At 37.1% G+C, this 20,998-nt stretch overlaps 2 protein-coding genes and 1 long non-coding RNA gene across 15 annotated transcripts in view; 2 read left to right on the top strand and 1 right to left on the bottom strand.

Annotated features, from left to right (window-relative positions):
• Positions 1-7,245, top strand: part of NDUFV2 (NADH:ubiquinone oxidoreductase core subunit V2) — a 46,463-nt gene extending 39,218 nt beyond the window's left edge. For both annotated transcript variants that reach the window (XM_007487706.2, XM_056823669.1), the window contains exons 7-8: positions 1,116-1,192; positions 7,053-7,245. In XM_007487706.2, the coding sequence (XP_007487768.1) occupies positions 1,116-1,192; positions 7,053-7,146 (171 nt within the window). In that variant the 3' untranslated portion in view covers positions 7,147-7,245. The remainder of the gene's footprint in view (positions 1-1,115; positions 1,193-7,052) is intronic.
• LOC103103255 (uncharacterized) overlaps positions 1-13,841 on the bottom strand; it is a 39,258-nt gene extending 25,417 nt beyond the window's left edge. Inside the window, exon 1 of the long non-coding RNA XR_464828.2 lies at positions 13,357-13,841. This is a non-coding gene — a long non-coding RNA (uncharacterized LOC103103255). The remainder of the gene's footprint in view (positions 1-13,356) is intronic.
• Positions 13,842-13,935: 94 nt separating this feature from the next.
• The window catches only part of ANKRD12 (ankyrin repeat domain 12), a 217,647-nt gene continuing 210,584 nt past the window's right edge, over positions 13,936-20,998 (top strand). For 5 of the 12 annotated variants that reach the window (XM_056823667.1, XM_056823664.1, XM_056823658.1 and 2 more), the window contains exon 1: positions 13,936-14,073. The gene's annotated coding sequence lies outside the window, so the exon portion shown is untranslated. The other 7 variants (XR_008917670.1, XM_056823663.1, XM_056823657.1 and 4 more) reach the window with 3 other exon arrangements.

Below are 20,998 nucleotides of genomic sequence, written 5' to 3'. Positions count from 1 at the left end.
TGGAGGTTGTCAGAGAATCAAGTGAAATTTATCTATGGCTATCTCAAATACCACCAGGGCTCACAAGCCCTTCTTGTCTTAAGGACAGGGAGTGTGTCATATATTATAGTGACTGACCATGTTATGCATGTAAGGGTTAAAAACTAAGGTTGGACTAAATATGAGAATATGGTCACCAAATTAATATATCTCAAGTCAAATGACTTTTTATAGCACCTTTATTTACAAAATAGAGAAATGAGAAGAAAGAGGGTAGAGAAGGTATCTATCCTCTCACACTGGATAATTATTCTGGCCTGGTTAGAATCAGGCAGGTCTCAGCTGGAGGGCTGTTTAGCTGGAGGACCCAATGGTGAATAACCACAGGACCTCCTCTGGCAATTAGTCTCTCCAGGAGCCAGGAAAGCAGTCAGCCTTTTTTCACTCACCCACGTTGTAGTCCAAAGGAAAAATCCAAGAGCAGTCTTAACAGAAGCAGTCCAAGCCAAGGTCCCCAAGCTGGAGCTCTTCCAAGGCCAAGTTTGAAGGAAAAAGTATGTTTGGATAGGAAGTTCAGGGTTTTAATAGCATGTTTTCCACGTGACTTCTTGTCCCTTCCTCCACTTTACAGGTACCAATTGCCATCTGTAACTTTGTTTAGTACTGTCCAAGTGGCAGTCAGTCATTTCTGAGTTGTCATCCCCTTTAGTAACTGGGTTTCAAATCTCTCCCATTTAAGGAGTTAATCAGGGTGTATTTGCTTCTGGTGATTAAATTTAAAAGCAGGTAAGGGGAAAAGTTAATCCTATCTTCACATGCATTAAAACTAGTTGCCAAGTGCTTCAAGCACTTATGTCAGTGTAATAGTCCTACATTATAGATGAGGAAGTAGTGGGGTCAGATAAGTGTTCTCCTGTTCTCTCCTTCCCAGTTTGCTTTCTCATATACTATGCTGCCTTTCTGTCCTTTTCTAATGTACCCTTGATAAAGCCAGTGAAAGTTTTCTGCTACCCCAAAAGAAAATAGCCTTTACCATTAATATGATGCAAAAGTATTTATTAAAAATAGTGTATATAGTAATCATGATATGTTTAATAATCTAAAACAATTTAAAAACTGTCATATTTCTCTGATAGGAAGATTTGACACCAAAGGATATTGAAGAGATAATTGATGAGCTGAAAGCTGGCAATGTTCCAAAACCTGGACCAAGGTATGTTTTTATTTATATAACACAATTAAATATTTACTTACCTTTAAAGGAAACTTGTTTCCTCAATTTACAGGTATAGGATATTATTTTAGGGGCCATTTAGTCCAACTTTCTCCCCTAAGCAGAAATCCTTAATATAATCCCATTGGATTTAGTCTCTCTTTGAAAACAGTGATAGGAAACATGCTATTTCAAAAGGAAACCCATATGAAGTTCTTATTGAGCCAAAATATCCTTCCTTATTATCTTATGTCTCCTGATTCTTATTCTACCACTTAGAAGCGATGCAAAATATCTAACCTGCTTTGTTCTACATTGCAGCATTTCAAAACATCTATTATGTTCTCCTTAAGTCTTCTATTTTTTTCTTTTCCATGCTTAGCACCTCTTGATTTTTTCTTCATGCGGCATGATTATCAAACCTTAATAACACTAGTAGTACTTCTTCCTCGTATTAGAAATAGCCTTAGATCCACAACTTATGAATTGTACTTTGCTCAGTGTAGCTATGTTATTTCCTCCCTTGAGCTGAATACACTATCCAATGAACTTTAGGTTACTTTTTTTTGTTTTACTTTTTCAGCTACTTCATACTGTTGGCTTATGCTGAATTTGTGATCAAATAGATTCTCAGATCTTTTTCCTGTAGAGTGCCAATAAGCTAGCCTAATATTTTGTATTTCTGTTGAGTTTTAAATGAAAACCATGAAAGTTCTTTTTGTTAAGTTTCTGCACATTAAAGCCATTTTTTCCCTATGTCTTTTTGACTTCAGATTCTACCAACTAATGTATTATTCCAGGTCTGTCTCATCATTTTTGATGAGTATGTTTTTCCATGTCTTGTAAAATTGTTGAATAAGATAGGGCTTACCTGTCCTTTCTGTTGCAGCAATCTATTCATCAATATTCTTTTGTTTTATTGCTCAAAGAGCTTATCTAAAAGTCCACTAAATTATGTAGTTTTATTTATCTTTGTCCAATGGGGATATCATAAAACCACCAAATACCTTGCTAAAAATCAAGATCTATTCCTGTTTATCATATCTAGTGGCATCACCAAAAAAGGAAACATTAGTTCTATATGAGATGTTCTTAGAAAAAAAGAACCAACTTTCATTCATTAATTGCTCACAAACTATATATATATATATATATATATATATATATATATATATATATATATATATATATACACACCAGGGTTTTAAAATTTCTTAGTTGTCATTTTTAATTCCAACATTTGTGATAGTTGGTATACTTTGGATCTATATTTTTGCTCTTTTTAAAACAAACATTATATACCTATCTCTGGTCTTTTAGCACTTTTCTTCCATGACTTTTCTGTAGGATCATCTAAATTCAGTACACTGTGATATTATTTATCTGAATCTTGAGAAATGGTAGTGTGCTTTCATTACTGCATCTTTACCCTTGTTGGACTTATTTTATTTTTTGTTGGTCTACCATTTTCAGTTTTAAAACTATTTGCTGCAAAGTAACTGGGTAATTCTTTTTTTTTCCTCTTCTGTTAATGTTATTCTATCTGGCTCAAACAGTGGACCTGACCCATTTCCTTTTACTGTTGTGAACATAGCTTTAAAAATGAGCTTTTAGTGCTTTTAGAGTGTTATTTTTTCCATAAGTCACCTTCTGGATTCTTTATTTAGTTTTTATGATAATGATTCTTTATTTAGTTTTTATGATAATGCTCTGGTAGATTTGTTATATATGTTATTTATTCTTGATAATAAATACATTTTTTCATATTTTGGAGATGTCATTTTAAAACAATCTCAGATATCTCCCTGTTCAGGCATATTCATTTTTTTAATTGTTACCCTCTTTCGAATAACTTTTATTGAGATTTTTTTCATTTTGTTGTGTGCTCCCTGATAAACTGCTATGGAAGTCTTCTCCTAAGTTATTATACTACAGACAATGCTACCACATTCTCATATTCCTTAACTCTAAAAATAGGGGACCAAGAACTGTAATTCAGTATCCTTATCCTTTTTCTCTATGATACTGCTAACTTTGGCATTTTGCATTTGTATACAATGCCCTGAGACACTAGATTGAGGTCAGTAAATAATGCCTTAGATCTTGCCTACCAGGAATTGATTTGAGCCATAGGCTCAAATGGAAGCTTTAAAAAGGAATTTTGTCAGCCATAACTTTTTGCATTTCTATTTGGGAGACTTCATTCATTATTTATTAAGTAGATCTCCATTTAAAACATTGTTTAGTAACATAACTCCCACTAACGAACTCTTGTTTTTGAAGTTTAACTGAAATGAATTGCAAATATCTCAGCATCTGTCCAGAAATTTAAAAACTTTGTGAGTGGGGTGTTTTCAGTTCCTTAAAAAGTTTTAGCAGTTAAATGCCACAATTATAGTGAACAGGTTTTTCTCTAAAGAGATGAAAAAATTCACCTCCCTTTCTAACCCTTTGCAGAAATATGGGGGAATTAAATATCCTGGCAAACTATGATAGTTCATGTTGCTTAATTTTGTTCAACTGCTTGGTTTTCTCCTTTTTGTTATAAGGTAAGGAGAGGCTTTTGGAAAATAAAGGTTATATAAAAATGAGATAGCAAAATTATATTTTTATGTTTTCTATTTTTTTCCCATGGAGTATATCCCATATAAGTATTATTTTACAATATATGTAACTTGTTTTTTCTTTTTTCTTTCAACCCTTAAGTTCCATCTTAGTCAGAAAAACAGTTAAGGGGGAGGCAATGGGTGATTTGCTCAGGATCACACAACTAGGAAGTACCAAAGGCCAGACTTGAACCTAGGTCCTCCAGTCCCTAGGCTTAGATTTCAATCCACTGAGCCCCCACAACAACTTGCTTTTATAATTGATGGTAATGACATAAAGATAATTGAAAACCAGGTACAGAAATCTCCAAACTTCAATTCCTACTAAATCTTTCATCAGAATTAAATAGCAAAATTCACTAACTTGGTACCATTTCTCTGTCCATGTCAGTGATGGAAGTTTATTTTTTCTTTTTTAAAAATCTTTGGTGAGGGCAGCTAGGTGGCTCAGGGGATTGAGAGCCAAGGGGTCCTTGGTTCAAATCTGGCTTTATACACCTCCTAACTGCATGACTCTAGGCAAGTTAGTTAACAGCTGTTACCTTGCCTATACCACTTTTATGCCTTAGAATCATCAAACAGTATTGATGATAAGATGGAAAGGTACACGTTTTAAAAAACAACCCAAGGTGCAGCTGGGTAGCTCAGTGGATTGAGAGCCAGGCCTAGAGACTGGTGGTCCTAGGCTCAGATCTGGCCTCTAACACTTCCCAGCTATGTGACCCTGGGCAAGTCACTTGACCCGTTGCCTAGCCCTTACCACTCTTCTGCCTTGGAGAATACACAGTATTGACTCCAAGACAAGGTATGGTTTAAAAAAAAAAACAAAAAAAACAGACTTTGAAATTTGGTGAAACTTATTCTTTTAGTCCATGACCACCTCTAAATTGACTAACAATAGCAAATATTTGGGAGTTTCCATTGGAAACTATTACCCTTCTTATTAAAAAAAAAAGGCACTTAACTGCCTCTCCAGTCTGAAGACCTGGATTCAAATTTTACCTCTCATGCTTACTACTTGATAGGATCTTGGACAAGTCCTAGGTTTCAGTTTCCTTATTTATAAAGTGAGCGAATTGGACTATATAACCTAAACGATCTTATTGCTCTAAATCTATGATCCTTTAGGCTATTCATAAATGAGTAAACTCACAAGAGAAATAGAAAAGCATGACCTTTCTTTTGTTTTAGGTAAATACTTTTAAACCAAATCAACAAACATTTGAGTCTCTATTATATTAAGAGTGCATTGCTAAGTTAAATCTGGATTGATCATTTTTTAAGTGAATTCAGCACTGATTAATATTCCAAAACATCAAAGTACTACCTGTTGTAAGAGCTTTTATAAGATTATTATATTAGCTATAGGTCAGAGAGTAGGTTTTTGAAATCTTATTTAAATTCTTCAACAATCTTGTTTTGTGAAGTAAGAAAAAGGGGATTATTGAACAGAACCTTTAAGACCAGGGGACCAGAGTTCCAGTCTCCTTTTGATTACTTATATTTGGCCCTATGCACATCACCTCTTTAAATTTTTTGTAGTAAAAATAAGATTGGTGAAACTACAATGGCATCAAAGGATCAGCAGTTAAGGTATTTGGATATGAAATGTTATTTTTTTCTACACTTTTCTGATCCGCCAAAGGCCAAATTTTAGAGTTTGGCTATGTTGAAGTAAAGGTCAAGGTGTATCAGTGGGAGAGGAAATTAATTTACTTTTAGAAATGGAGTATAAATGAAAAATACTGCCAAGTAAATGGCATTTTAAGTATGCCCATCAAGGAAACAATTGATTTTATACAGCTTTTAATGTGGGAAAATTATAGGATAAATTGAAGAATTAAAAAAGCATTAAGTCAACTTTTATGTTTGTTATCCTCTTGGAACTTTAGATCTTTTCTGATGCATAAATAAATTGAGTCTCACATCCTTGGTTTGAATATTTTTATCTTTTTCTGTTAACAAACATGTACCAAGAAACTGATAAAATCCATATTTGCAAAGGTCAATGACTTTTTGCCCAAGTGGAACAGAGGCATAAAATCAACCAATAAGGAAGTGCTTTGGAAAACCTGAACACTAAAATTAGATACCAGCCTTGCCTTCTCCTGTGAAAGTATCCTTTAAGAGAGAGATGGTTAAAGCTGAGAGCTGCACAAATAGAGATAGTATGTGATTTAGCAAACCTTGGGCCAGTATTCCTGAGCCTTTGCAAGGTGAAGGCAGGGTCAGAGAGTAGGCAAGATGAAAATGGACAGATTTTGAGCTGGGATCTGTTAATAGGATATGTTATAGTGTTGAGATTGGCAAAACGATTTTAGGGGCAGGAGAGAATTGAAAATGTTCTTTTTAACACTTTTCTATGTATAGCTCTTTATCAAAATAATAAGGTCCTTGAGAGGAGGGATTGTTTTATTCTTTGTATTTGTATTCTCAGGGTCCAGCCCCTAGCAGGTGATTAATAAAATGATGGTTGATTGATTGCTTCTTTGGAACCTGCTGTGTCCTTTTGTTTTTTATTTCTGTGCTAGTCACCTTGCTTGCTCCAGTAGCTGTACTCTTCATCCAACAGATATTTTTAGATAATCCTAACACCAATATATCCTCTTATCAAAAAGTGCAAATTACAAGTATGCTTTGACTTTGCTTCCTATGACCCAGAGGTATTATTATTTTTAAGCAACCCAGAAAATATTCTTAAAGCTACAAAGAAACCAGTACTGTAAAGAGAAGTATATGCAATTAATACTTCTTCTTTTCATTGTAACAGGTCTCAATTTAAATGAAATTCCAAACTAAGATCCTAGCATCATAGATTTGGAATTGAAGGCAACCTTGGGGTCTCTAAATGCAAAAATAGAAACCAAGGCATAGTAAAATTAAATGATTTGTTCAGGGTCAGACAGCTTAGTTAAGAGCATATTTAATGTATTTTATAAAAGTTTGCAAATTGGATTTTTTTTTATAAAAGGGGGTTTTAATTTATTTTCACTGTTTTTCAATCCCTTGAATAATAATTGTTTGCTCCCATTTTTAATCTATTTCTACCATTTTTTTCCTTGTAGAATTGTGGTAATAATCTATTGTCTTTTAAGAGTTTCATTAGATCCCCCCCCCCCCCAATTTCAAAACCCTAGAAATAAATGATCTCTCCTACCATTCTGCTTAATAGTTTAGCTGAGACTATTGAAATTCTTTGGGATTATTATTAGTAAATCTCTTGAATAAATTATTTTATTTTTTATTTCTTCAAGGAGTGGACGTTTCTCTTGTGAGCCAGCTGGTGGTCTTACATCTTTGACTGAGCCGCCCAAAGGACCTGGTTTTGGTGTGCAGTCAGGCCTCTAAGTGATTTATATTAATGTCCAAAAATCTCAAAACAATTCTGTGAAAGTATTTCTCAGTATATTTAAAATAAATTGAAACTAATTGTTCCAACTATGCAAATTTTTAATATTGTATATTCTGGTTTGTTTTTACCTCAGTGATCACATAACATTCATAGTTGTAAAAACCATAAAACATTCTCTTAAAGACTGAGTTCCATGGCTTCCAAGACATTATTATATAAGTCTAAGTAGAAACATTTTTTCCAACTACATCCATTTCAGCAGCATATTCAGTTCATATTTGACATGAAAAAATATGACAATACTATTAAGTATGTTTTTTATCACATTTCAGTTTTAAAAATTGTATGTTATATTCCATTGCTATTATAATTGTTTTAAGTTAACACAATTTCCACTAAATTTTATTCATGCCAATGTTTCTTCCAGTTTATAAAATTAACAATAATGAGGATGATGATGATAGCTAACACTTACATTAGCACTTCTTATCTATAAGGCACTGTGCCAAGGATGTATGCATTTAAAGTAAGTATATCAATGTATTCCAACTGGTAATTTACTACAGGAATGCTTCAGGTGAGGGATAAGGAAATTATCTTATTTTGTTTTTGCAGCCATCATTTTAAAAAAGGAAAGCTATCATGTATGGACACACTAATGCTTTCCTTGGCTTTTTTGACTCAGAAATAGCACCAGCAAGTCATACATTCTTTTTAGCTGTATAGATAACAACACAAAGTATATTTTATAATCAAGTGAAAATAACAAATACAATTAGATTAGTTTTTCAGAATTGAAAAAGTTAACAGCCAGCTTTTTACACAAGCAAATATCTATTATGTTTATTTAGGGGTTCCTCAGAATCACTTATTTTTATAGACTAACTGAATTTTCCACAAGCAAACATCAATAGCTAAAAATTAAAATTGTTTTCTTAACCCATTCTTAAATGAAAGTTAAAAATAATTTTAAAATACTCTGCTTTCTGTTTCTTTATTAATAATGTCTAATGTTCAATATACAGAAATGTTAAACTTCAGTTTCTTAATTAGAAAAATAAAAGCAATAATAGAGACCTCACAATATAACAAGTGATTTAAAGTATATTAAGTGTTAATCTTTATTAAGGGAATGGAAGAAAGCATTTTACATAAATGTTGCATTGCCTTAGTGCTCTAAAGATGTGTAATTTTGTCTTTCACCAATGAAGATTGCAAATAATCCCTCTATAATTTAGCAGATGGTCTTTTAGAATTCCTTTGACAAGTTGATCATCCTATAGGTTAGCTTGTCTGAGCTTCCCTGAATTAATTTACAGATGTACAGATTGCCATACTCAAAGCTATTCTAGTTTGGTAGGATCTACAGAGTTTATTCTTTGCTTTAGCTTTCAGGACCCTAGGGTGCTTCCTCTGTGATAAAGCATCACAGGATTTTAATTGAGAAAATATACATAATGATAATTTGTTTGGATGAAAGTTTCAGATAACTCACAACTTGTGTAAAATAATGCAAAATGCTTGCTTACAATATATTTAGATCACAATCTGTATTTCTGATTACAAAAACTCCCAATGTGCACATTTTATCACAACTAGTATGTGATTATCATTTGAATTTTACATTTTTTATATTGCCAAAGATAGGACATCAGTTTAAAAGATTTATTTATTTTGTATATACTTATTTAAAATGTAAGTTCCTTTGTTGGCAGGAAGTGCTTTCTTTGGGTACTTGTGGCTTTTGTGTTCTCATCCAGCAATATAGTGCCTGCCATATTATTGGCACTAAATAAATGCTTGTTGAGATGAATAAATTCAATTAACAATCTATACTCTTTTCCACAAAACAACACGAAATCAAGTTTCTAAACTCTTAAACTAGTAATGAGAACTGTTCCCCAACACAGCAAATTGGCCTAGGTAAGAAAGATGTTGTGAAACCAGTAGAGTTATCCTGCACTTCCTGCCCTTAAATATTTTGCTTCCTTTTTCAGTGGGAGAATTAAAGAGGAATTTACTGCTTAACAGTAAATTGATTAGTCCTTTAAAGAGTTGGGCTTTTTTTCTTGTCCCTATTGTTACACTGTAGTACTTGTCATGGACAATGACCATTATGAGAATGAAAATTTAAAAAAGCATTTTATCAAAAAAATTATTTGTTATAATCATATAATTCTTTGTGATTAGATAACTATAGTGTCTCCCAGGATGAAAAAATAATTGCTACAATGAATTCTTCTCTTTAGTACTGTAAGGGTTAAATGATAGGAATTAAACAAAAGTGAGAACAGTTTAATAAAACAGTTTAATTTGAGAAGTAGTAGATAGAAAATAGAGAGATTATTATTCCAATACCCTATGACTCTACCTAAATTCCTAACAACTAAAATTTCTATAACCTTACTTCTGTCCTCTCAGGACAGGTGCTTTCTTGCCTGGTCAGACCAGGCCCATCTAACCTACAGTACCTAAAATTGATTCACCAATTAACTATCTACGCTAATAAATCAACAGCCACCACCCAAGACCACCTTAAATAAGGTTTTAACCTCCAACTGTCAGTAGTAAAACTTCCAATAGCAGAGACTGACCTGCTCTCTAGAGATCTATAGGCAAAAGACCTCCACTGCCAACTGATTCCTTCCTTATACATCTCCCCTCATCTCCCTGGCAAAGGAATCTTCAGCTCTGGTACACCTAGAAATCCCCCTCTTCTTTTCAAGAGACAGAGGGAGAGATTAAGAAAATCCCTTTAACAGTACTGTATAATGAAAGCATTTCAACTATATAGTTAAACCCATTTAGTAACAAATTGCTAACATTGTACTTTTAAGATCTGCATTACTTAGCAATCCTGATAAGTAGGTATTATTATTACCTTCATCTTATAGATGAGGGAACTGAGACTGAAAGAAGTTATTTGACATCCATATTCATACATAATTAAATCAGGGGCAGGATTAGAATCTTTATTAGAATTCTGGGTCCTGCTGATTCCAACTCAGACTCCTGGTGGAAGCAAATTTCTCTCTCCATTATGTTGCTTTTTTTAATGTCATCTCTCTGACTTGGAGGTCAAAGACCATTGAGTAAATTCAGGTATAGATAAGCCCTCAGAGAAAAGAAGTTAAAGAAGCAAGGAACCAATGAGACAGGAAACTGAGTCCACTGGCACTGCAACCCTGGGCAGCCCAGGCAAATTAAGAAACTATGGTTGATTCCTTAGATGTGAGAAAACAGCTAATAAGGGGAGACCAGGAGGAAGTAGAAGTCTTCTGGCTGGAGCATGGAGAGCTGAAGGAGTTTAGCCACAGGCCCATCATGGCCAATAGATTAGAAAACTAAGTATCTCTCTACTTTTCCTATCTTTACTACTACTACTTTGATTAAATAAATTTATTAAGCTAAGCTACTATCAAGCCTCATAATTTTAATTATTACACGCCACATACTATTTCTGATACTTATTGGCTGAGTAACGCTGGACAAATCATTTGCTCTGGGCAACTCTTCAGACTATAAGTGCAGAGAAGGTGTCACCCTAGTTCCTTATACTAATTAAACCCCAGGTCCAATTTCTGTCCTAGTATTTGTTAGAGATTGTGTTCTTTTGAGGCATTTTAACCAAAATAAATGGGCATAAACTCTCACTCAAACTGCAAATAGGTATGTAGTACAGTATAAACCTTAAATTCAATGAGTTCCCCGATCTGGATAACTATATATATTTAGCAAAATGTCTTGAAAACTCAATTACAATTGAGAAAATCCTTAAGTGTTATCAGGTTTTTGGTACATTATGTTTTTTAATATGTTAATTAGCACACATAATAAACTTTTTTAAAAGGTCTTTACTAGAATCCTTGAAGAAGATTCTATCAAAGAAAGGCACTACTATCTGTCATCAACTACATCAGAGTACAAATGAGGAATAAATGTTTTTTTTTTCTCTCCCCCCAGGCTTACTGCCAGACATACCTCTGTCTATCAACTATCTGCCAGACATGCCTCTCTCTATCAACTATCTTAGCAAAACTATCTTCCAGGCCCTACCAACAATGCTCTTCTAAGACCACGCACTTAATATGTTTTTGAATTACCTACTTTTTATTATCTAAGTCTGGCATTAATTTCTGTTACTACTAAATTGCTTGGTTTGTAACCCCAGTTTCACAATGAAAAGTAAAACAGGAGTTTCACTGACTAAAATGAAGTCTCCATAGCTTCCATTTACTAAGGCCATGATGAGTTTAATGCAAACCTCAACTGACAGATCCCTCATTAATTTAAATATTTTCTTTTTTTGTGTGTACAAATTCTCCATTGGATCCATTTAATCAGGTATGTAGCATATAATGCCTAGGGCTATGCTCTTCTTAAACCAATGTGTAGTGGATTTATCCTTGGACACTGATTTGAGAACTAAGCCACAGGCACCTCCTTACTGTGACTTGTATGTCCTCCTGGGCAATTTACTTTTGAGCCTCAGTTTACTCATTTCTAAAATAGAACTAGGAGTACCTGCTTTTAAACCCTCAAGCACTAACTAGCTATTATGAAGTTTAAAGATAGCATAAATAAATTAAATCCAGATAGTTCTTCAACTTCATTTTTTCATTTCAGTTTATATCAAAATACTTTTTAAAACTAGGAATATAAGCAGGCAAATTGATTTTGTCTATTTCTTTGATAAAGTCTCTGCGACATCTATTTCAACAGCCTAGCTATCAGCAAAGGGAAGCTTCAGGCTGTCAACTAAGATGTACAACCTGATTTTCTACTTTTGTTTGCACACTGGCAATTTTACAGCTCAACCAAAAACCCAGTACCATTATATTTTGTAATAGTGCACTACTTCTGTAGAAGTAATTGATCAACAATAGTTGAACATTATAATTAAATCAACATTAAATCGTGTTTCTTTGATCTTTAATTCAATTCAATAAGCATTTATTATACATCTACTAGCAGTGCAAGGCAAACATCTATGTCCAGATGATACTAACCTGTACACTGATCAGTAAATAAAAAAGGTGTAAGCGATTGCTCCCAATTTTCTGTGCTTTGAGTAACCTGACTTCTACGAGGTTAGACAAGTCATCAAAGGTTTTCATTTTCCAAAACTGACATGAGGATGCTTAGGGATATGCTAGGAATGTGTGCACAACTAAATTACTTCATCTTTGTACTCCTTTAGCGTTAAGTGCAGTGCTTCATCCTGGAATTCAGATTGGCATAAGGTAGGCATGAGAAAAGTACATTATAAAAGGAGAAAATAGTTGTGCAAACCAGTAGTTTCTATATAAAGATTTGTAACATACCATCCGATTTTTCTCAGCCTCATCAGTTTGACAGTTATGTGCATGAGAATACAAAGTATAAATTAGGGTTCTTATCCTTAGGTCTTTGTTTACTTGGAAACTTTGCCCTTTCGGGAAGAAAAAGGCACTTACTACAATATTAGCATAGGCTAAGTGCCATGAATAGTACTACAATAAATACCAGAAGTAAAACCAGAAAGAACTCATTGACGGGATAGATCAGTGTAAAAGGCTTTTACATCAGATTAAATGCTTTAAATCCACAATCAAAACAAGCAAGTTAATGTGTTAAGCTCGCTGGAGCAAATTTTCCTCGATACTATTCGATACTCCAGAGGCTAACCTGAATGTGGCATCAGCCTAACTTCCAAATGGCTTAAAGTGCATATACGACAGGTGTACTTAAATCTTCCTCCCCAATCAATAATATAAAGTTACTTCAGGTGACCGAGGTCTACTGGACTCGCCTAATCATTCTAACTACTCCACCCGAATCAACTGCGGGCAGTACCCTCTCCCGTATAATGGTGTTCCTGGTCTCACTTCTCCCATAGGCTTGGGCGTGGCGCAGGCGCAACAGCGCATTACTACCCAGGCACGGCCAGCAGTCTCCATTCTTTCCGAGCTATTGCAGCCTCCTCCGCCCCACGGCTCGAGCCTGGACCAATTCACTTGGCGTTAAAGCCAAGCGCACGCGCACTGCCGGGTGTGGAAATACTCACTGCGCAATCGACTTCCACCTCACCCCCTCCCGCCCCAACCAGAAAGCCGACCAGAGGCCGAGAATTTCTCAGCCCGTACCTTCCCCAGTCATTTAGCAATTTTCCCCGGAGCTCGGGCACGCCACCACACCCCCGCTTGAAACATAACATACACGTATACCCCATAAAGAAGCTCTTCTTTGTCGCTGCTGCTGCCATTTCCAGAAGTTTCCAGTCGCAGCAAAAGCCTCGGCAGGCGCGGAAAACGAGAATGGAGGCAGTTGGGACCGCAGCGTCACCGGCGCCTGCGCTGCAATCTCCTTCCCTTTGATCGCCCCCTCCCACCTAGTGTCGAAAGACAGGGGGCGATGGGGGGGGCGATCAAGAGAAAGGGAGTGGGTGAGGAAAGGCGGGTGACACCCCTGGGTGGACGGGGAGAGGCACTATTTGCTTCCCCAGCGAAAAGAACAAGTACAAAGGGAAGAGTTAAACCCCCAAGACCAAGCCATGGTTCTACACTTGGTATATTCCGATTCCCTCCCCCTACGGCCGGGTTTGTTTCTCGTTATCAATACAGATGTAGGAAAAGGGGATAAGAGGGTACTGGAGGGGAAGGGAGTGGGGGCGGGGCATCCGGGAGGTGGGGTTGTCACGCCGCGTGTCCCGTGCCTGCTGGTGAGTCACGTGTCAGAGCCTCAGCCAATCGTGGGGCCGGGCTGATCCTGGGAGCTAGGAGGTTGTGGTGAGGGACGGGCGAAGACAGGAGATGTTTTCAAACCCGACCCCGGCAGTGGTGTTAGCGGCGGTAGTGGCGGTGACGGCGACCAGGACTGCGGCGACTCTGAGCCTCCGGCTCCGAGGTTAAATCCTCGGGCACGGAACGAGAACCTGGATAGGGGTGGGTAAGGGGAGGGGGGGCGTGGCGGGGACTAAGAAGGCGAGGAGGAAGGAGGAGCTCGACTGCGAGCTATTTCCCCAGTGCCCCCGAGGAGACCCCGCAATCTTGCTAAGCCGCTCGTCCCCCTCTTCACCCGCACAAGGTAAAGAATGCGCCCCCTTTTCCTCTCCCACCTTTCTCAGCCGTGGCATTGGGTCCATCCCAACCCAAGGCTGACTTAGGTCGTCGCCCCCGGAACAGGGATGGGGCCGAACTGAGGCAATGGTGGGCAGGGCAGTGACCGCTGACCGTTACCGGACCTCCTGCCCTCGACAACACCCTGACTCGCTTCTCCTGCATCTCCCCACCGGTATTTTCCTGTCTCCCTCTTCACGCCACTGACTGCGAAGGGCTGAGCCGTTTGCGTGTGTGTGTGTGTGTGTGTGTGTGTGTGTGGCCGCCAGTGCACCGGCGGCTGTCACTGTGCCGGCTCGAGGGGTGGGGGGCGGTTCTGGGAGGGTCCAGGACGGTGGGTGGGGAAGAGGAGGGGGCAGGGGGCGGGAGGAGAGGGGCGGCGGGGTGGCTGCTGCTAGGCTGGGAGGGATTTCGTCCCCGCTACCTTGTTCTAACTCGGAAGGTTTCCCTGTGCTGCTGCCTTCCGTAACATGGCGGGGGCTGGGGAAGGAGGGAGAGATGGTGCTCGTGCACGCGCCTCCGCGTGTGTGTGCGCGCGCGCGCGTCTCCGAGTGTGAGTGTATGTTTATGTGTGTCTGTGGCTCAGAGAGGGCGCCGCCTGTAGGTGCCGAGGCGGGAAGGGAGGTGCCCGGGCGCGCGCGCTCGTTCCCGCCAGTGTTCGTAGACAGCTTTGCAAGAGACTAGAGTGGAGACCTCGGTTGTCAGTTCACTGGATGCTCCTTCCGAAGGGAGGGGAAGGGGGAGGGAAACAAGTCCCGGAGTTGTGCGGAGAGTACGTGAATGAAGGAAGAAGGAAATTACTGCTTCTTGCATGGATTTTTCCGGGAGAAAGGGAAACAGCGACTGAGCAGCCACCTTGTTTTTAAGTGCCGGATATATGTATTGGGCATTGTGCAATCAGTCCTTTTCAGTTGCTTTCCTTTTGTTCACTTGAGTGGTGATCTTGAACACTTTTTGTTGGTCATTTTCTTAGATCTCATTTTGAGGGATTATGTGGTGTCATCCTAGAGGATCTCAAAGCGTTTTGCCGACCTAGAAGGACGTATTGAGAAGCTACCAAAGCGCAGCTGACAGCTGGTTTAGTAACAACACCGCACAACTGTTTAAGACGGAAGTTGTGTATTACAGCCTGTTGAAATCATAAGGAAAATGTTTAAGACATGTAACTGGAATCATAATTTAACCAAGACAGGGTTAAATTGAGAACTCCGGAATAATGTATCCTAGACTCTAGTAATTATAAGAGCTCAAGGATTTTATATCTTATTATTGTTGGAAGAGGTACAGTTTTCTGGGGATTTTCAGTTTCGAATAGTCTCGTTTAAAAAATAGAGAATTCTGGAAAATAATTTAATAAGTTTTGAATTATGTGTTGACAACAAATATTTGAATACATTTTTAAGCATATAGATCAGTGCAGGAGAGCTTCCAGTTTCTTGAATCATCATGCAAAGGCTTTCCTAGAGATTAGCTCAGCACTGGCAGAACATATGCTTTCTTGGCGCCAACTAGCTTAAAAACAAAATGATCTAAAGAAGAGGGTGTAGTAGTTTTATTCCTAAGGTTTTCTTCAATACTGCTTTAGAGCATTTATAAAAGCTTTAAAATACTATCTTGAGCTGTTTTTTTGTTTGTTTTGTTTTGTTTTTAAAGAAGATCCTTTACTAATAAAGATCCTTTACAGTTGACACAAGCACTAATTGGACTTTTAGAAGTCTGTACAGTTCCTATTCAAGGGCTTATCTTGGGAACAGATCAGATGTAAATATGGCATTAAGAAGAGGAACATATGGTCTTCCTGGAAGAGAAATAAAACAAGAAGTAGCATATTTTAAAAACACCACCCAGTACATCATAGATTGTCTTTTGGGTGGTCTTGGTAGAAACAGCAAAGTTATTGAAGGAGAGGGATAATTATTCTGGCAAGTAAGAAAAAATGTAGAACAGCATAAAAGTAGGTGGAGAAATTAATTAAATAACTGGAATAAAAAATTCACATGTAAAGGCAACTAGGGTTATGTCTGATATTTAGCATAAGATCATTAGAAGTTTGTATTTTGTATTTGATTGTAAAGGCTGATTTTGAGGAAGAATTTTAATATCTAAAACAAAAGATGACTTTACTGCCTTATTTTCTAAAGATTTTACTGAAAAAGTCACTTTTATTGTTCCTCTAAAGCAGACTTAACAGTTGGTAGCCAATGAAAGCATTTGGGCAACATTTATTTTCAGGGCATCTTTTTTTTTTAAAGAATGTGAAGAAAGATAATTATGGAAAACAGACTTATTTTAAAAGTTTAATTCCTTTTGTGTTTATATCATATCACAATCATTTCTGGAATTCTTGAAAAGGTCTCCTTCCTTATAATAAAGGGAAAAAAATAACAAAAATATCAGCGACCTGCATTTGATAGTCCATATAACATACTGCCCCAGCTTTGCCCTGAGGAGGGAGGTATATTTCATTATCTGTTCTTTGGGATCTTAATTAGTTTTTCAGTTACTCAAGTTAACTTCCTGTTAGTGATCATTGCATTTACATTGTTGTAGTATTGTGCATATTAATCTTTTGGTTTGACTCATTCTATTTTTCCATCACCATATACAAATTTTAACATGTTTCATTGAATTAATCTTGTATGCTTCTACTGCATAATAATAATGATAATAATAATAATGTTTCTTTTTAAACTATTATTTAGGAATTTAAAATTTTATCTTATCTTTTGAGTTTTATCTCAGCCAGTTGGAGTATGTTTGTTGGTGTGACCTTTCTCATAATAACTCATCAGAAAGTTGTCCCCCTTCTACTGTTTATAACTAGTATGAACTGAGGCAAGTCATTTAACCTCTTCACCATCAGTTTCCTCATCTCTAAAAGGAGAGGGTTAAACTTGATGCTTTCAATATTCTGAGTAAGATTATCTCCATGGGAAGCTTTGAGGGTGGGAGGAAGCCTAAGGATAGGTCTAGAGTAGTGGTTCTCAACTTTTCTAATGCCTTGACCCCTCAATACAGTTCCTCATGTTGCAGTGACCCCAAACCAAAAAATTATTTTGGTAGCTACTTCAAAACTGTAATTTTGCTACAGTTATGATTTGGAATGTAAATACCTGATATGCATTATGTATTCTCATTGCTACAAATTGAGAGGTTGAGAACCGCTGGTCTAGAGTATGATTTCATTAGTGGAGGTAGTTTTCATACCCCATACTCCTGGTGTGGAAACTTCTGCCACACCACTAATGCAAATTGGTAAGTCATTTGTAATTTATAGCCTGAGTTGACTAGGGTACTGAGAGTTTTTGTGACTTGTCAGTGGTCACACAGCTAGTTTTCATAAGAGACAGGATTTAGATGCCTCCCTGATTCCACTGCCAGTTCTCTTCCTGTATAAAGTTTCCCTGGCCTAACCTGAGGTAGAACACTTCTCTTTGGAGAAATATGTTAGTTAACTTTTATTATTATAGATTTGCTGTTATAGTACTTGCTGCTGATTTGAACATACCTTCCAATTGGTAAATTATCACTTTACAACAGAGATACAATCTTAGCACATTTCATTTATTTATTTGTTTGTTTGTTTTTGCCTTCTATTTTGGAATCAATACTAAATATAGGTTCCAAGGCAGAAGAATGGTAAGGGCTAGGCAATTGGTGTCAAGTGACTTTCACAAGGTCATATACTTAAAAAGTGTCTGAGGCCTAATTTGAAACCAGAACCTCCCATCTCCAGGTCTGACTTTCTATCCATTGAACTACCCTAGCTGCCCCAGTATGTATATTTAAGTGCTGTGTTGCAAAGAATACAGCTTTACTTCAGGAAATTGGAAATTCAGGAAAAATATTAGATTTAAAAGAACATCCTCCCTAAATAGGAAAACAAATTGTTTTCTGGGCACTATTTTTATTTTAAGTGAGAATACATGGAAGAGAATTGAGATACTTTGTGGACCTCTTGACAATATTCTTGAAGTAGGTGTGAATGTGAAATCCCCTACCCCCCCCTTCCATTACATCAATCTCAGCAGTTTTTCCTAATTTAGTGATCATAGATCTTAAACTTTTCTAAAAATAATCAAGATATAATCCTCTTTTTCTTAATCATGTAAGCAATTTTTTGGGAAGCATAGTTTTGAAAGACTCTTTTTCTAAAATCACAAAGCAGGCATAAAGTGTTCTGACACTTCTCTCTTTGCTCTATTATGTGGAGTTGTTCAGAAACACCCATATAATCTGATTTTGCTTGATACTTGAAGATCTATAGAGGTATCTACAGAGATGTCTGGATTCTTGGAGAGTTATGAATAGATCTAATTTTGGGGGTACTATAATCATATCTGATAATAATTATATCTTTAGCATAAGTTTTTGGTAATATAAGGAGCCCACTCATAAGACTCAGAGTCTTGAATTGTTAACCAGAATTTAGCTTTATTGTAAGAACGGCCCTCTCTCAATACACTTATTTCTTTTTGCTTGGATATTTTGTTTTACTTTTTGGCATCTCTGCTAATAAGTTTTGACCACATAGGTAAGCTTGAGTAGCTTATTTAATGGAATTTGAAATGTATTTTTGTAAAGCTGTATTTTATGGGGAAGGAGTTAAAAATATGATAATTTGTTACTCATTTCTGAAAGCACCCAGATGTGGCAATAGAGTAAGATTTTCTTTCTGGTCTCTTAAGTTAAGCAGTTCATATGAGTTGAGAATAGTAATTGCATTTTATGTGTAGGACTAATGTCATAGTTGAAGCCATTGCCACTATTTGTTTTGAAATGGCCAGTAAGGATAGATACATGGGAAAGCTTCTACAGAATCTTAACATCATTGAATTTTTTGGTTTTAAGCTTCTCAGGCCAGGAATTGTATTTTTATTTTTAAAACTTTGTATCTCTAGTGCCTAAGACAGTACCATGAATTGTTAGGTGCCTAATAAGTGTTTACGGAATTAGAGATATATTAATGAAAAGTACAGTGCAATATTGCAAGATTCTGACAGAGCCTATTTGAAAATTAGGATAAAAACTTTACATTGGATTTTAAATGGTTATTGAAGGGCTTTTAAAATGGCAGTTCCTTCTCTTCCCCACCCCCACTGTACAGCCCTAAGAATGCTTTGTGAATTAGCTGTTCACTTCCTTCTACTTGGCAGGGGGAGGTGGGGTTGTTACCAAAATTAACAGGAAAATTGGCATTAGTTTTCATAAGCAGCCAATAAGGAGATATCTTCTTGGAGTCCTCTCTGACTCTTCACTTTACCTTAGTATTCCTATCCAGTCAGTTGACAAGCTTGTCAAACTTTTTTTACTCTTAGCTCTCTGCCTTATTTCAGGCTGTCATCCCCTCTCACTGAGACTATTGAAGTAATCCCCTAATTGGTCTCCCCAACTCTTCTTTCTGCCACCCAGCTTACATAAAGCAGCCAAATTGTTATTCTCAAAATATAGACCTAACCATGTTATCTCTAAAAAAATTTTTTTAAATCTTGAGCCTGGTATTTAAACTCTCCACTATCTGATTGCCTCTTACATTTCCAGTCTTAATTAATATTACTATCTTTCACAAATACCCCAAATGCAGTTAAATTTGTTCTGTTTGCCATTATGATTACACGACATTCTATCATCTGCCTCTGGCCATTTGCCCAAGTGGTTCTATGTCTGGAATGCACTGCCTGCCCCCTTCAGCTCTGTCTTATAGAATCCTTAACTTCTAAGCACAGGTCAGGTGCTCCTTCTGTCTAAGACAGTGATGGCAAACCTATGGCATGCGTGCCAAAGACAATACACAGAGTGCTCTCAGTGGGCATGTGGACCTCCTTCCCACCCCAGTTTGTTATTAGAAAGGCAGAGGGACTCAGGTGGAGCTGCTCCCTTCCCCCATTTCTATCATGCCTGATGACTTTTTTTTCACATCCCCACCCCTATGCCCAGCAGCCCAGTGGGAGTGCACAGGGGGTAAGGTAGGCAGCTCACAGGCAGCAGAGCTGGAGGGGAGCAAAGTGCTCTGACCACTCTCCTCCCTCTCTACACTTGCTAAGGACATCCTTCACTTCATCCACCTAGTAGCCCAATGGGAGCTTTTTCTCCCTCCCTTGTGTGGAGTAAAGGGGGGCATGGCATTCTATCTCTAAAAGGTTCACCATCACTGACCTAAGGCTTTTCCCAATTCCCTAGTTAAGAATACTCCCTTTCTATTGAAATTACTTGGTATCACTTTTTTTTTTTAAATAAACCCTTACCTTCCGTCTTGGAGTCAATACTGTGTATTGGCTCCAAGGCAGAAGAGTGGTAAGGGCTAGGCAATGGGGGTCAAGTGACTTGCCCAGGGTCACACAGCTGGGAAGTGTCTGAGGCCAGATTTGAACCTAGGACCTCCTGTCTCAAGGCCTGGCTCTCAATACACTGAGCTACCCAGCTGCCCCCTTTGTATCACTTTTTATATGCTTTGTAATTATTTTTATATACACATTTATTTTGTATCATTCTATCCCTCTACTCTCTAAATTGAATATAAACTACTTCAGAGCAGGTTCTAGTTTTGATTTTCCTTTTTATCCTCAACATTTGGCACAATACCTTGTGTATACCATGTGTTTAAAAAATATCTGTTTAATTTATTGAAGTGATTTTTATAACTAGCATAACAAAAATTATTAATTCAAGTTACAGTGTTATAAATGTTAGTATTTCAAGAAACCAGCCTAGTAATTCTCAGACCATTCTTTGAGATAATTTATCTTAAAGA

Source organism: Monodelphis domestica, chromosome 3, assembly GCF_027887165.1.
Source record: "Monodelphis domestica isolate mMonDom1 chromosome 3, mMonDom1.pri, whole genome shotgun sequence".
Taxonomy (NCBI): Eukaryota; Metazoa; Chordata; class Mammalia; order Didelphimorphia; family Didelphidae; genus Monodelphis; species Monodelphis domestica.
The sequence above is the reverse complement of the archived record's forward strand: the minus strand, read 5'-3'. Positions and strand labels throughout refer to the sequence as shown.